General features: G+C 44.5%; 1 protein-coding gene across 1 annotated transcript in view; it reads left to right on the forward strand.

Moving 5' to 3' along the window:
* Window positions 1-103: 103 nt before the first annotated feature.
* Window positions 104-16,542, forward strand: part of LOC114483896 (telomerase-binding protein EST1A) — a 97,966-nt gene continuing 81,527 nt past the window's right edge. The window contains exons 1-6 of the mRNA XM_028498305.2: window positions 104-268; window positions 3,038-4,772; window positions 5,328-5,520; window positions 6,011-6,121; window positions 9,125-9,231; window positions 9,497-9,575. Of these exons, the coding sequence (XP_028354106.2) occupies window positions 181-268; window positions 3,038-4,772; window positions 5,328-5,520; window positions 6,011-6,121; window positions 9,125-9,231; window positions 9,497-9,575 (2,313 nt within the window). The 5' untranslated portion in view covers window positions 104-180. The remainder of the gene's footprint in view (window positions 269-3,037; window positions 4,773-5,327; window positions 5,521-6,010; window positions 6,122-9,124; window positions 9,232-9,496; window positions 9,576-16,542) is intronic.

A 16,542-nucleotide genomic window follows, 5' to 3' on the forward strand; every position in this document is an offset into this window, starting at 1 on the left:
ACCGAACGAGCGTTCGGCGCTTTTCCTCCCAGTGCGGCCACCGTCGTTTGGGGAGGGGAGCGGGAGGGGGCGGGGAAAAGGGTGGGAGGTGGGTGAGCGCGCGCGCCGCCCGTCCGTCGTGGTTTCCTGGCTGCGCGCGGCGCTGGCGGAGTAGCTGCAGCTGTAGCAGCAGCCGCGAAGATGGCGGAGGGGTTGGAGCGTGTCCGGATCTCCGCGTCGGAGCTGCGAGGGATCCTGGCCACTCTGGCTCCGCAGGCCGGGAGCAGAGGTGAGTCGCGCCGCCCAGCTCCTGGGCCGGGCCTGCCCGCCCCGCCTCCCTCTCCTCCTCTGCCTCCTCCCCGCTCAGTTCGCGGCGCTCCAGAGCCTCCGCCCCTTCCCCCAACAGTGGGGGCGGGGGCCGAGGGCGGTCCCTCCCCGCTCTACCAGCCAGAGAGCCGGTGTGGGGTCGGGCTGTGCCAGCTCCGGACCCTCCGGGAGAGCGCAGCTCTGGTTCCTGCCTCCGCCCCCTTTCTCACGGCGAAGGTGACTGTTCCCCATTGCTCCAGCCCTCTCACAGGATTCCCAGCCGTCAGGGGACGCGGAAAGGAGTGGGCTCCGGGGTCTGGTGGAGGCCCCCGGGGTGCATGGTTCCCCGAGGAGTCATCCGCAGGCCTGCCCCGTCGTTTCTTTAGCGTTGGAAGGAGCTGGGAACATCGAGGAGAAAGGTTCAACAGCTTGGGACTTCCTTGCTGAACTTTTTCCCCCCAAGGCAGGCTTCTGAAGGCTGCGCCACTGGAGGGATCCAGGACCTCAGAGAGCTGACTCTCCCCTGGTTTGGTTTTGGCATGTGTGGGAGCAGTTTTTATCAGGGAGAATGTTCAACTTCCAAATTAAAGTCTCCAGCCACACCAGGAAGGCACCAAGGAAGATTCTGGTGTCTCACCTCTCTTTGGTTGGTCAGTGGAGTCGTGTAGAATGGTAGTTATACTCCTGCAGGCTTGTGGCAGAAGTCTGTGTAATTGGTTTTCATGGGTCACGTGCATTGGATTATTCAGGTTGTTTTCTCCCTCCTCTCTGGAAAGTGGTAGTGGCTCTTCCCACCCCACCCCCCAACTTACACAGGCTGCTGAGGGTGAGCTGTTCTGGAGTTAACTGCTTTACCTTTGTTCGTAGTGGATGAAGCAGTCTTTTAGACTTCAGAAAATACTGAAGCAGTATCTTAAACTTCAGGGTTTTGTGGTTTTGATTTTTTTCCAATTTCGTTACACCCATGGGGGTAAATGCTGGAGCGTGTGATCCCTGTTATGAGCTTGTTTGCATTTGTGTTTATAGAACAGTAGTAGGATTTTCTTTAACATTCCATTTTGAGTGTACTCTGTAATATCACTAATTCTTGTTTCTTCCCCACTGAACAGTTTAGTGGCTATTTACAGTAGACTCTCCCCTTAACAGATAAACGTAACAGGTAAAAAAATTGATGCTTGCTTATCTGTCATTTTGTAAGTTCCTGGAGCCTGGAGAGTGGTTTCCAAAGTCCTGTTCTCTTATTCTTGAGTGCCCCAGTCGTTGGTATTTTGAGAGCATGTCACAATACTTCCATCATCCTCCAGGGAAAGCTCCTTTATGGAACTTTTTCCTTCTCATATAACATCATCATAGTAGCAGTTAGTCTTAGTATTCTAATGATGACAGTCTGAGCAGTATTTCCTTGGAAGGACCCTGCTGGCTGCTGTTAGAGAGTTGGTGAGCGTGAGTGGAGTTGAAGAATGTGAAAGGAACTGCTTCCTGTTTGCTTCAACAGGAGGTATATCGTGATTGGGTGGTTGAAATCCTAAAGAAGAGGATTGTCCTGGCCAATTTCAGTGACTGGAGTTGCAAATTTTTTCTCCAGAGATGTCCAGAACTGTGGATTGTTATGCATACCCCTCTTTTTCTCTGCCCCCACCCCACCGACCCCTTAGTCTGTTAAAAGGACTCAGCCACTCTGGAAAAATGTTAGAGGCAGAAGAAGAGACCAAGATGGCGCTGAGGGCTCTATAGCAGAGAATAGTCCAACGCAGAACTGGTTAGAGATCTTTTATTCTATCATTGATTAGGTAGTTTGGGGTCTTGTGGATCCGAATATGATTTGGGTAACAGGAGAATGTAGGTTTTTTTGTTTGTCTGTTTGTTTTTGCGGTACGCGGGCCTCTCACTCTCGTGGCCTCTCCCGTTGCGGAGCACAGGCTCCGGACGCACAGGCTCAGTGGCCATAGCTCACGGGCCCAGCCGCTCCGCGGCATGTGGGATCTTGGACTGGGGCACGAACCCGTGTACCCTGCATATGCAGGCGGACTCTCAACCACTGCGCCACCAGGGAAGCCCTGAGAATGTAGGTTTTATTCCTTGTTTCCCCAACTCAGGTGGAGGTCCGGGCGCACAGGCTCAGTGGCCATAGCTCACGGGCCCAGCCGCTCCGCGGCATGTGGGATCTTGGACTGGGGCACGAACCCGTGTACCCTGCATATGCAGGCGGACTCTCAACCACTGCGCCACCAGGGAAGCCCTGAGAATGTAGGTTTTATTCCTTGTTTCCCCAACTCAGGTGGAGGTAGCTCCAACACAGTTAAGTTCTTAGTTTTGCCAGTTGCTGAACAAATATTGTAAACCTAGTAGAATTTCTGTTTCTGCAGAAATTTCCTTCCTTGTCCACTAGTATTAACATACCAATGTGTAATTCTTGCTTGACTTTTTTTTTTTTTAATGTTTATTTTTTGGCTGCATCGGGTCTTAGTTGTGGCGTGTGAGGTCTTTTGTTGCAGTGAGTGCGGGCTTCTCTCTAGTTGTGGCACACAGGCTCTTTAGTTGTGGCGCGCGGGCCTAGTTGCCCCACGGCACGTGGAATCTTAGTTCCCTGACCAGGGAACGAACCCATGTCCCCTGCACTGGCAGGTGGATACCTAACCACAGAACTACCAGGGAAGTCCCTCTTGCTTGCCTTTTAATGACAATTCCTTTTCCTTTCCTTCCCCTTTATTCTTCTACCTCTTCCTCCCCAACACTCTCTCCAACATGACAGAAAACATGAAGGAGCCCAGGCAGCGCAAAGATAACAGGCGCCCAGATCTGGAAATCTATAAGCCTGGTCTTTCCCGACTAAGGAACAGACCTAAAATCAAGGAACCCTCTGGGAGTCAAGAATTTAAGGATGAAATTGTTAATGACAGAGATTCTTCTGCTGTTGGAAGTGGTACACAGCTCATTAAAGATGTCTGCAAAGACAGCCCACAGCAAAATGGTCCTGTAGACCCAGAAAATACTCGGGCACAGGAGTCTTTTCCTAGGACTGTTGGACAAGAGGATCGAAGCCTAAGAATTATCAAGAGAACAAAGAAACCTGACATGCAGATCTATCAGCCTGGAAGGCGTTTGCAGACTGTTACCAAAGAATCGACCAGCAAGGTGGATGAGGAAGAAATCCTCAACCAGGTAGAACAACTGAGAGTAGAGGAAGATGCATGTAGGGGAAATGTGAAAGAAGAGGTTGTGAACAAGCCAGACAAAGAGGAGGCAGAAAAGAGCCTAAGTGGTGACAGAATAAGGGCTGCAAAGGGGGAAAAAGGAAAGAGGGTTGAAAAAGGGGAGGGCGTGAAGAAGGCGAATGATGACCCAGCTCAGGGGAAGCCAGGTTCTGCGAAGCGCTACTCCCGCTCAGACAAACGAAGGAACCGCTACCGCACTTGCAGTACCAGCTCAGCGGGTAGCAACAACAGTGCCGAGGGGACTGGCCTGACTGATAATGGAAGTCGCCGCCGTCGCCAAGATCGGACCAAGGAGAGACCACGACTGAAGAAACAAGTATCGATGTCCTCAACTGACTCCTTGGATGAGGACAGAATTGATGAGTCTGATGGGCCACGGAGGAGCTCAGAAAGGAAGAAACATTTAGAAAGAAGCTGGTCTGGCTGTGGGGAGGGAGAGCAGAAAAGCAATGGTAAAGAAAATCGAGGCACTCTTCGCGTTACTTTTGATGCAGAAACCATGAACAAAGATTCCCCCATGGTGAGGTCAGCCAGGGAGGATTCGGATAGGTTAAAGTCAGACAACGGCTCGAGCAGTGGGGGCAAAGTCTCTGAGAAGCAGGAGTCCAAAAACCTGAGACAAGAACTTCGGGGTCGTGGCCGTGGCATTCTGATTCTGCCTGCCCATACCACCCTGTCTGTCAATTCAGCTGGTTCTCCAGAGTCTACGCCTTTGGGACCTCGGCTTTTATTTGGATCTGGTAGTAAGGGATCTCGGAGTTGGGGCCGAGGAGGCACCACCCGACGATTGTGGGACCCAAACAATCCTGATCAGAAACCTGCTCTAAAGAGCCAGACACCGCAGCTACATTTCTTGGACACTGATGATGAAGTCAGCCCTACCTCTTGGGGTGACTCACGCCAGGCCCAAGCATCTTACTATAAGTTTCAAAACTCAGACAACCCTTATTATTACCCCCGGACACCAGGCCCCACCTCCCAGTATCCTTACACAGGCTATAGCCCTCTGCAGTACCCGGTGGGCCCTACAAATGGTGTGTACCCAGCGCCTTACTACCCAGGCTACCCAACTCCATCAGGACAGTATGTCTGTAGCCCCGTCCCTGCCAGCACCATGAGTCCTGAGGAGATGGAGCAACACATGAGGAACATGCAGCAACAGGAACTACATCGGCTTCTCCGGGTGGCTGACAACCAAGAACTGCAGCTCAGCAACCTGCTGTCCAGGGACCGCATCAGTCCTGAGGGCCTGGAGAAGATGGCTCAGCTCAGGTATGGTGGGTTCCATCCTGGCTAGAGGGGAATGGGGATAAGCTGGAGGTGTGCAGGCCCCCATGGCTGAGGAAGGTAGAAACCTTTTAGGTAAGCTGCCGGGTGTTATCTCCCTTTCATGTTGAGTTTTGTAAGGGAAGGGGAGTTGGAAAAAGAACAGAACAGAAAATTTTGTTTCGAGTCCTAGAAATGATTATGTTTCCCACTTTTTCTTTAAGAAGAAAAAAAATCTTTCAGAGAACATGAAATCTGGATATGGAAAAGGAAAGACTTTCTAAAGTGCCAAGAAATGAACAACATGTAACTTGTGGTGAAGATTTTACTTTAGCTGTTAAATTTAGGTGGAGGCATATGGGGAAGAACTACTTTCCTAGACATAACTGTCTTTAGAATGACATTCTGCTGTGCAGAATGGAAACTAGAGTGAGTACTATACCTGGTGGCATTTTGGATTTCCTGCCAAGGAAGGTGTTTGATTTGTAGGAACCTCGGATCTTGGGTCTAGCCTTCCCTGTGGTGTATTTGGAGCTAGAAGTTGCATGTATTTTATTCCAGAGCTGAACTGCTGCAGCTATATGAGCGCTGTATTCTATTAGATATTGAGTTCTCTGATAATCAGAATGTGGATCAGATCCTGTGGAAGAATGCTTTCTATCAGGTGATTGAGAAGTTCAGGCAGCTTCTCAAGGATCCGAATGTTGAGAACCCAGAACAGATTCGGAACAGACTTTTGGAGCTCTTGGATGAGGTAAACCATCATCTTTATGTCCTCAGGTTAAAGACTTCAACATCCTTTAGTTGTGATGGGTTTTTACCACCCAAAATACTATATTTTATAACAAAACATTGACAACAAACTGTATGCTCTTTTCTTGGGTTTAGACCTACCCTACGTCTGTTACTTCCTTGACACCATAACTTACAATTGGAGTTAGTTTTGAGTTTGGAAGCTTTCTGAATGTCTTAGCTGGAGTGTGTGTGTGTGTGTGTGTGTGTGTGTGTGTGTGTGTGTGTGTGTGTGTGTGTGTGTGTGTTTTCATATCTTTAAAACCACGGAAAGGCTTATGCTATCAATTTGTCGTGTGCTTAGTTGGTGGCCACTAAATACTGTATATGCCTCCTTTTACATCAGATGGCTGAGCATTAGGAAAACTGTGAAAGGGTCACTTGCCCCAGTTTCTGGGTAGATTGGATCGGAACAGGCTGATTCGGCTGATTCTTTTTTTTTCTCTTTATAGGGTAGTGACTTCTTTGATAGTTTGCTTCAGAAGCTGCAGGTTACTTACAAGTTCAAGCTGGAGGACTACATGGACGGTCTTGCCATCCGCAGCAAGCCATTACGAAAGACAGTAAGCCAGTTTCTTTATCTTAAATTTATTCACTCACTTAGTAAGCATTTATCTGGTGTTAGTTATGTGCTAGGCACTATGCTAGGTGTTGAGTATACAAGAATGAAAGATACAGCCCTGTGAGGGAACAGACCAATTAAACGAACAACTATAACGTAATGTCATGAGTACTACAGCAGTGGCATATATAGAGTGTTGAAGGGGCATGGAAGGAATTGAATCTGCTTTAGACTGGTGGGGGTCAAGGAAGGTTTCTTAGAGACTGTCAAGTTGAGTTTTGAAACATGACTAGGAGTGGAAGGGGCAGTTTTGATACAGGGCACAGTGAGAGACTCATACCTTGTTGGGAAAGTATAAGAAGTCAGCACGCTGTGGTCTGTCATGTGGCTTGGGCTGTTGGAGGAGGTAAAGCTAATGAAGTAGGAAGGGATGGATCATAATCTCTTCCATGCCACGCTGAAGAGTTTGGATTATTTCCTGAAAGCAGTGAGGAGCTATTGATCGATTTTCAACAAATGGATAGCATAGATTTGTTCTTGGAACCAGTCACTCTGGCAAATGGATGAGTTTGGGCAAGAGTGGAAGTGGGAGGGTCAGGTGTGGGCCTGAACTGAGGTAGAGGTGGTGGAGGTGGAGAAGAGGAGACAGATTGGAAAGATACAAGGGTGTAGAATTGAATTGCTGGCTGGTTAGGTGTGAATGATAAGATTGGAGGCATGAGGAGACCAGATCATCTCCCATTTTGTGCCCTAGGAGAGAGGCTCGGAAGGAAGAGATTAGTTTAGTTTTGGATCAGCTTAGGTGGAGGAGCTTGAAAATGAACAAATGAATGTTATGGTCTGTCTGGAGCTCAGGAGAAAGAGCTGGGCTGGTGATAGAGATTCAGAAGTCATCAATGTGTAGGTGATAGTTGAAGCAGAAGTTGGGAAACTAGGAAAGCTAGCCAGAGAGCAGGGGGCCAGATTTTTAAGGTGGTGGTGGGTAAAGTTGTCAAGTGCTGTAAAATCCTCAAATGTTAAGATTACTAAAAACTGTCCATTGGATTGGATGACCTTATCACGAGTTATATTAGTTGGAGAGGATGGAAACCAGATTGTAGTGAGTGAGAAGTGGGGCAGCAGGTATAATGAGAGGGTAACTTAGACTGTTCTTTTAAGAAGGCTGTGAAGGCAAGAAGGGAAGGTAGTAGTCAAAAGACATAGTGTCAAGAGAAGTTTGTTTCTAAGCTTGGAGAGACTTTAGCGTAATTATATGTTGAGAGGAAAGGGCCAGGGGAGAGGAAGAGGTTGATTCATTAGAGAAAGGAGTGTGATTTATGGAGCAGAGGCTTCCTCTTGCCTTTCTGCTCTTTCTGATAAATTGCCATGCACAAGTTCTATTACTAGTCAGCAAGTATCTGTTGAGTCCCTCCTCCATGCCAGGTGCCATTCTAGGCACACCTAATTCAGTGTGGAACGAGAAAGCCATGTTCCCAGCTCTCAGAGTTTAGAGTTTGATTAGGAGTGAGTACAGGTGTTGCATTGGTAATTGCAGATGCATTGACTTCCGCAGAGGATGTTGGGGGGTGTGGTGTGAAGGGGCTTGGAGGATCATAGAGGCCTGAGGAAGTCACAGTTAAGCTGAGGCTGAAGACCGGAGACCTTGGCCAGGTGAAAGGTGTATTCTCGGCAATAAGAACGGTACATGTGAAGGTCCTGCAGTGGGAAAAGCACCATGTGATAGGGGAACTGAGAAAGGCCTAGTCTGAGGCACAGAGAGTGAGAGGGGAAGTGGTGCTGGAGAGGTGAGCAGAGGCTGGACCATCTAGTACTTTATTCTGAGGATAGTGGAGAGCCTTTGGCCGAATTTGTTTTTTTTTCTTCCCCCCGTTGAGGTAGCAAGGTGGCTGTAGAGTGGAAACATAGCAGTTTCCTTGGTGCTTTACTGGTTAAATATCAAGGATTCTTGGTGTTCATTCATAGGGAGAATGTGTGGAGTAGTCAGAACTCTGAAGGTGTATGACATGTAGTGATGTATAACTTTGCTGAGGCATACTTTTGAGTTATGTGTTAGGAGGCTGATGTGCAGTAGCTTCTCACTTAGCTAGTAAATGAGCCTTCCTGTGGGGTCAGTATCTACTTCTTTATTCAGTGACATGGTAATTTCTTGTCTGTGGGTGGAGTGGTATTATATCTTATGAAGTGATGTTCCTTAGGAAGGTTTTTTTGGTTGGGTACGTGTCTTGGGATTGTTAAGGGTTTACTTTTTTGTTTTCTCATTGAGTGAAAGATGCCAAGCCCATCAGTGAGGAAACATGTAGTATTACTCAGTCCGGGCACATTGTAGGAGTTTGCTAAAGGGTAACTTATTGTTTTAGGGAATTATTATTGTCTTGCAAAGGGGATGCAATGCAGTAACACAATACAGTGGTATTAACAGTTTGAGGAGAGAAAGATGATGGCAGGAAAAGAACAGAGTAAACAATTATTTTAGAATTTGTATATCACTTTTTTTTTTTGTGGCCGCATTGCGTGGCTTGTGGGATCTTAGTTCCCCAACCAGGGATCAAACCCAGGCCCACAGCAGTGAAAGCATCGAGTTCTAACCACTGGACCTCCAGGGAATCCCCTGTATGTCACTTTATAATTTGTATTTTTACACTTATTCCCTACAGTTTCTCTATGAAATAGGTATTTTTATATTCCGATGAAGAAACTGAGTCCCAAAGACTTAGTTGAGATTACACAGCTACTACAAAGAGAGTCAGAATGTTTTCTTCCATTTGACTGGGACTCGAAATAAGAATGACCTCCTCTCCCTTTTTCACTCTTTCTCAGTAAATTTTGCATCGCATTGTTGGGTGTTTTTTCTGGTCAAGGTTAGGCTGAAAACTTTTTGCTTTGTTGAGGACTACTGGTGCCTTATTATTAATGCTGCTCTGTTATTTTGACCCCATCCTTGTCCTTTGGGGTTGAAGTTAGAGTTTCTTGGGTATATGCTACTAACTGATAGTTTTTCCTGAAGGTAAAATATGCCTTGATCAGTGCCCAGCGATGTATGATTTGCCAAGGAGATATTGCCAGGTATCGGGAGCAAGCCAATGACACGGCAAACTACGGGAAAGCACGCAGGTACTGTTGCGTCTTGTTCATTACTCCTCTTCCCTGTGTGGCTTTAATCCAAGCCCTATTAAGAGCAATGGGCCACCTGAGTTGCCTCCTATATATATGTCCTACAGGTGACCCTATTTGCCTCATGCTTTACCACTCCAAGGTTACAGCTTAAGTAGTAAGGGCTATCAGGTGATGAATTGGGAAAGTGTTGATAGAGAACTTTTTTTTTTTTTTTTTTTTTTTTTTTTTTTTTTTTTTTTTTTTTACTGTTTTTCTATTACAGCTGGTACCTGAAAGCCCAGCACATTGCTCCCAAGAATGGGCGCCCCTATAACCAGTTGGCTCTGCTGGCAGTATATACGGTAAGAAATCTTGGATGGGGAAGTATTTTGCAGGCAGTATGTTAGAAATATGGATTTTGATAGCATCAGCTCCTGGAGCTAGATTTCATCTGAACACTATAACCCGAAGCATATCCCCTTCTTCCTCCCATCCTCAAACTCCTTTTGTTACTGTTACTTTTAGAGGTAAGTTGTCAGGGATCCCTCACTTCAGTTAAATCCACTTTTACTGCACTTAAGTTCCTAGGGGAATGCTTATTCTCCAGCCAAACATCGCTTTTTCTTTTTGACCAGGGTTTCTGCTCTGAATCTTGTATTGTTTCCCTTCCCTAGGTTGAACTGGGTTACTCATTTCTAGAAGGAAAATAAGGCTCCCTTTATCTCTCCCCTTTAAAGTCCTCAACTAGCCCAAAGTACATCCTTCCTTCCTTTCCTCAGATCATCCCCTTATTCATCTTAGCTTTTCACCTAAGGAGTCTCCTTAGCAGAAGCACAGTAAGTGCCAAATTGTACCTGTTTAGATCTTACCAGACTCCTCTAAATGTGCCTCTAAAGGTGAGCCTTGGGAGCTGACAGAGCCCCTAGTGAGGAAGCTGACTTCAGGGGGGAGGGGGAGGGGCCGCTGGTAAGTACCAAAGGTTTCAGAAGCAGCTAACGTGCTCATTAGCAGGGAGAGTTTTCTTAATGCTGTAAAATTCATTGCCCAAATAAACAGTGTTTGAATTGATATTTTTATTCTACAAAGATTCAAAAATATTCCTAATACTTAATTATGGATTGAAATTGTTGATTAAGTAATGTGGTTTACAGATACACTTCCTGCAGAATCTGTTGAATCTTTCTGTCTCTCTGCTTTTTACCTCTGTCCTATTCTCTTTGTGATATGCGTTGAGATTTTTTTTTCACCCCTCTTTGTGGCTTTATTTTTCTCTCCCCTTTACTCTTATCCATCTTCTGTTTTCTCTTCTCTCTCATTTCTTGTCTCCTTTCCCAGTTTTTCTTTGTAATCATCTAATGAATTGTTTTTTTTCTCGTTAACTAGAAAATATAATTTAAAAAAATTTTCCCCTCAATGGCTTTTAATAAAAATTGTGGTAAAATTCATGTAACAAAATTAACCATTAATTATGGTCTGTACCTAGGAATGGAATTGCTGGGTCATATGGTAATATTATGTTTAACTTTTTGAGAAGCTGCCAAACTGTTTTTCATAGTGGCTGCACCATTTTACATTTCCACCAGCAGTGTAGGAGAGTTCTAGTTTCTTCATGTTCATGCTAACATTTGTTACTTTTCATTTTTTTTATTATGACCAACCTAGTGGGTATGAAGTGATACCTCATTGTGGGTTTTTTCTTCTTTAATATCTTTTTTCTTTTTTTGGTCAGTTTTAGGTTTACAGAAAATCGAGCAGAAAGTGCAGAGAGTTCCCATATACTTCCTCAGCTCTCAGTTTTCCCTACTATGAACATCTTGCATTAGTGTAGTACATTTGTTACAGTTCATGAGCCAGTATAGATACATTATTATATTACTAAAGTCCATAGCTTACACTAAGGTTCACTTTTACTGTTGCACACTCTGAGTTTGAACAAATGTATCACATGTATCCACCATTATATTATTATGCAGAATATTTTCACTGCTCTAAAAATATCCTGTGCTCCACCCTCCACCTCTTTATCCTTTTTCCCTCCCCCAAACCTTTGGCAATCACTGATGTTTTTACTGTCTCTGTAGTGTTGTCTTTTCGAGAATGTCATATGGTTGGAACCATACAGTATGTAGTCTTTTCATATTGGCTTCTTTCACTTAGCATTTAGGGTTATTTTTGTGACTTGATAGCTCTTTTCTTTTTATTGTTGAGTAATATTCCATTGTATGGATGTACCACAGTTTATCTATTCCCCTATTGAAGGACATCTTGGTTGTTTCCAAGTTTTGACTGTTATTAATAAAAGTGCTGTGGCTTCCCTGGTGGCGCAGTGGTTGCGCGTCCGCCTGCCGATGCAGGGGAACCGGGTTCGCACCCCGGTCTGGGAGGATCCCACATGCCGCGGAGCGGCTGGGCCCGTGAGCCATGGCCGCTGGGCCTGCGCGTCCGGAGCCTGTGCTCCGCAACGGGAGAGACCGCAGCAGAGGGAGGCCCGCATACCAAAAAATAAATAAAAAATAAAAAAAATAAAAGTGCTATAAACATTCGTGTGCATGTTTTGGTGTGGACATAAGCTTTCATCTCATTTGGGTAGATACTTAGGAGTGTGATTGCTGGGTTGTGTGGTTAGAGTAGATATAGTTTTGGAAGAAACTGTCAAACTGTCTTCCATAGTAGCTGTACCATTTTGCATTCCTACCAGCAGTGGATGAGAGTTCCTATTGCTGTGCATCCTCGTCAGCATTTGGTGTTGTCAGTGTTCTGGGTTTTCCTCATTCTAATAGGTGTGCAAAATCCTATTTGGGTTAAACTTCGTTTTAACTTGCAATTCCCTAATGACATACAATGTAGAGCATCTTTTCATATGCTAATTTCCTATCTGTGTATTTTTGGTGATGTGTCTGTTTAGATCTTTTGCCCATTTTTTTTTTTTTTTTTTTTTGTGGTACACGGGCCTCTCACTGTTGAGGCCTCTCCCGTTGCGGAGCACAGGCTCCGGACGCGCAGGCTCAGCAGCCATGGCTCACGGGCCCAGCTGCTCCGCGGCATGTGGGATCTTCCTGGACCGGGGCACGAACCCATATGCCCTGCATCAGCAGGCGGACTCGCAACCACTGCGCCACCAGGGAAGCCCTTGCCCATTTTTAAATTGGGTTGTTTGTTTTCTTATTGATTCATAAGAGTTCATTTTATGTTTTGGATACCAGTCCTTTATCAGACATATGTTTTACAAATATTTTCTCTCAGTTTGTGGCTTTCTTTTCATTTTCTTAGTGTTTTTCACAGAGCAGAAGTTTTTAAGGTTAATGAAATCTAACTTAGCCAACTTTTTCTTTCACAGATTGTGCTTTTGGTGTCGAATCTAAGAAGGCATGACTAAACCCACGTTACCTAGATTTTCTCCTGTGTTATCTTCTAGGAGTTGTAGAGTTTTGCATTTTACGTTTAAGTCTGCGGTACATTTTGAGTTAATTTTTGTGACAGGTGTAAGGTCTGTGTATAGATTCTTTGTTTTGCCTGTGGATGTCCAGTTGTTTTCAACACCATTTGTTGAAAAGACTATCCTTTCTGCATTGAATTGTCTTTGCTCCTTTGTCAAAGATCGACTGACTATATTTGTGAGCGTCTATTTCTGGGCTCTCTATTCTGTTCCGTTGATCTATTTGTCTGTTCTTTGGCCAGTACCACACTGTCTTGATTACGGTAGCTTTATAGCAAATCTTGAAGTCGGGTAGTGTCAGTCTTCCAACTTCTTTCTTTTCCTTCAATACCGTGTAGGCTATCCTGGATGTTTTGCCTTTCCATATAAACTTTAGAATCAGTTTGTTGACATCTACAGATCTAGTGTGAAGTGGTATGTCATTGTGGTTTTGATTTGCATTTCCCTAATGACTAATGATGTTGAACATCTTTTCATATGCTTATTTGGATGTTTGGCAAAATGTCTATTCAAGTCCTTTACCCATTTTTTTAAAAATTAAGAAAATTAAAAAAATATTTCTTAATTGTAAAATACACATAAAACCAAATTTGCCATCTTACCCGTTTTTTAAAAATTTAATTAAATAAAATAATTAATTAATTTATTTTATTTATTTATTTATTTTTGGCTGTGTTGGATCTTTTTTTTTTTTTTTTTTTTTTTTGTGGTATGCGGGCCTCTCTCTGCTGTGGCCCCTCCCGTTGCGGAGCACAGGCTCCGGACACGCAGGCTCAGCGGCCATGGCTCACGGGCCCAGCTGCTCCGCGGCATGTGGGATCCTCCCAGACCGGGGCGCGAACCCGGTTCCCCTGCATCGGCAGGCGGACGCGCAACCACTGCGCCACCAGGGAAGCCCTGGCTGTGTTGGATCTTTGATGCTGCATGCAGGTTTTCTCTAGTTGTGGAGAGCGGGGCTACTCTTCATTGCGGTGCGCAGGCTTCTCATTGCAGTGGCTTCTCTTGTTGCAGAGCATGGGCTCTAGGCACATGGGCTTCAGTAGTTGTGGTACTTGGGCTCAGTAGTTGTGACTTGCGGGCTCTAGAGCGCAGGCCCAGTAGTTGTGGCACACGGGCTTAGTTGCTCCACAGCATGTGGGATCTTCCCGGACCAGGGCTCAAACCTGTGTCCCCTGCATTGGCAGACGGATTCTTAACCACTGCACCACCAGGGAATTCCCATCTTACCCATTTTTAAGTGTACTGTTCAGTAGTGTTGAGTACATTCACATTGTTGTGCAATCACTCTCCAGAACTCTATTCATCTTGCAAAACTGAAACTCTCTACCCATTAAAACAACAACTCCCTATTTTTCCCTCCCTCTAGCCATTGGCAGCCACCCTTTTTCACCTTTCCACCTCTGTGAATTCATCTACTCTAGTTACCTAATATAAATGGAATCTAAAAGTATTTGTCTTTTTGTGACTGGCTTATTTCACTTAATATTATATCCTTAAGGTTCATCCATGTTACAGCTCATGTCAGTTTCCTCCTTAAGGCTGAATAATATTCAGTTGTGTGTATATACCACATTTTGTTTATCTGTTCATCTTTTGATGGACACTTCCACCTTTTGGCCATTGTGAATAATACTACTATGAATATGAGTGTGCAGATACCTCTTCATGACTCTTCTTTCAATTCTTTTGAATATATACTCAGAAGTGGAATTGCTGGGTCACGTGGTAATTGTATTTTCAGTTTTTGGAAGAACCGCCATATTGGCAGCTGCACCATTTTACATTCCCACCAGTAGTGCACAAGGGTTCGGTTTCTCCACATCTTTCCTAACACACACTATTTTCTGTTGTTGGGGTGTGTGTGTGTGTGTGTGTGTGTGTGTGTGTGTGTGTGTGTGTGTGTGTGTTTAAATAGTAGCCAGCCTAACTGCTTCAAAGTTGTATGGCATTGTGGTTTTGACTTGCATTTGCCTACTGAATACTGATTTTTTTATGTTCTTGTTGGCCATCTGCGTATCTTCTTTGGAGAAACGTCTATTCAGATCCTTTCAGTATTTTTAAATTGGGTTGTCTTTTTTGTTGTTGAGATGTAGGAGTTCTTTATATATTCTGACGTTTATCAGATATGTGATTTACAAATATTTTCTCCCATTTTATGGGTTGTCTTTTCACTCTCTTGATAGTGCCCTTTGATGCACAAAAGTTTTTTTTTTTTTTTTAAGATTTATGTATTTATTTGGTTGTGCTGGGTCTTAGTTGTGGCAGGTGGGCTCCTTAGTTGTGGCAGGTGGGCTCCTTAGTTGTGGCATGCAAACTCTTAGTTGTGGCATGTGGCATCTAGTTCCCTGACCAGGGATCAAACTGGGGTCCCCTGCATTAGGAGCTTGGAGTCTTAACCACTGCGCCACCAGGGAGGTCCGCGCAAAAGTTTTTAATTTTGATGAAGTCCAGTTCATCTGTTTTTTCTTTTGTTGCTTGTGCTTTGATGTCATAGCTAAGAAACTCTTAACCAAATTAAAAATTAAGATTTATTATTTATTTATTTAGAAGAAAATACACGGATACTTTTTTATAGTTTTAGTTCTTATATTTAGGTCTTTGATCCATTTTTGGTTAATTTTTGTATATGGTGTGAAGTAAGGGTCCAATTCATTCTTTTGCATGTGGACATCCAATTCTCTTAGCACCGTTTGTTGAAGAGACTGTTCTTTCCCCATTAAATAGTCTTGGCACCCTTGCCGAAAGTCAGTTAATGTATGATAGGTTTATTTCTGGACTCTCGATTCTCTCCCATCGATCCATATGTCCACCTTTGTGCCAGTACTACGTTGTTTTAATTACTGTAGCTTTGTGGTAAGTTTTGAGATTGGGTATGTGAGTCTTCCGACTTTGTTTTTCTTTTTTAAGATTGTTTTGGCTATCTGGGGTTCCTTCGAGTTCCATATGGATTTTAGGATCGGCTTTTTCATTTCTGCCAAAACAGTCATTGTGATTTTGATAAGGATTGCACTGAATCTGTGGATTGCTTTGGGGAGTATTTACATCTTTACAGTATTGTCTTCTCTTGCACAAACACAGGATGTTTTCCATTTATTTAGGTCTTCTCTAATTTCTTTCAGAAATGTATGGTCATTTTCAGTGTATAAGTTTTGCATTTCCTAGGTTAAATTTATTCCTAAGATATAAATATTCCTAACATATAAAGGTATGTTATTATTTTTGATGCTATTATGAATGGAATTATTTTCCTAATTTTTCAGATTGTTCACTGCTAATGTATAGAAATACAAATGATTTTTGAGTGTTAATCTTTTTTTAAAAAAATATGTATTTATTTGGCTGTGCTGGGTCTTAGTTGCGGCATGTGGGATCTTAGTTGCGGCATGTGGGATCTAGTTCCCTGACCAGGGATCTAACCCAGGCCCCCTGCATTGGGAGTGCGAGTCTTAACCGCTGGACCACCAGGGAAGTCCCTTGAGTGTTAATCTTGTGTCTTCCCTCAGTGTTCTGTTGCTACACTAATTAAATTGGTATGTGTTTCTTTCATGGACCTCTTACCTAAGTTAGTACTCTTTTCAAGTTCTTTTCCTCTGTCCCTCTTTTTCTGTCTCTGTGTTAACCCAGTTGTCTGTTTTTTTTTGGCCACGTCAGCAGCATGTGGGATCTTAGTTCCCTGACCAGGGACTGAACCCGTGCCCCTTGCATTGGAAGCACAGAGTCTTAGCCACTGGACCACCAGGGAAGTCCCCCCAGTTGTCTTTTTTTTTTTTTTTTTTTTTGTGGTATGCGGGCCTCCCTCTGCTGTGGCCTCTCCCGTTGCGGAGCACAGGCTCCGGACGCGCAGGCCCAGCGGCCATGGCTCACGGACCCAGCCGCTCCGCGGCACGTGGGAT

The sequence above is a fragment of the Physeter macrocephalus genome, chromosome 14 (assembly GCF_002837175.3).
Source record: "Physeter macrocephalus isolate SW-GA chromosome 14, ASM283717v5, whole genome shotgun sequence".
Lineage (NCBI taxonomy): Eukaryota > Metazoa > Chordata > Mammalia > Artiodactyla > Physeteridae > Physeter > Physeter macrocephalus.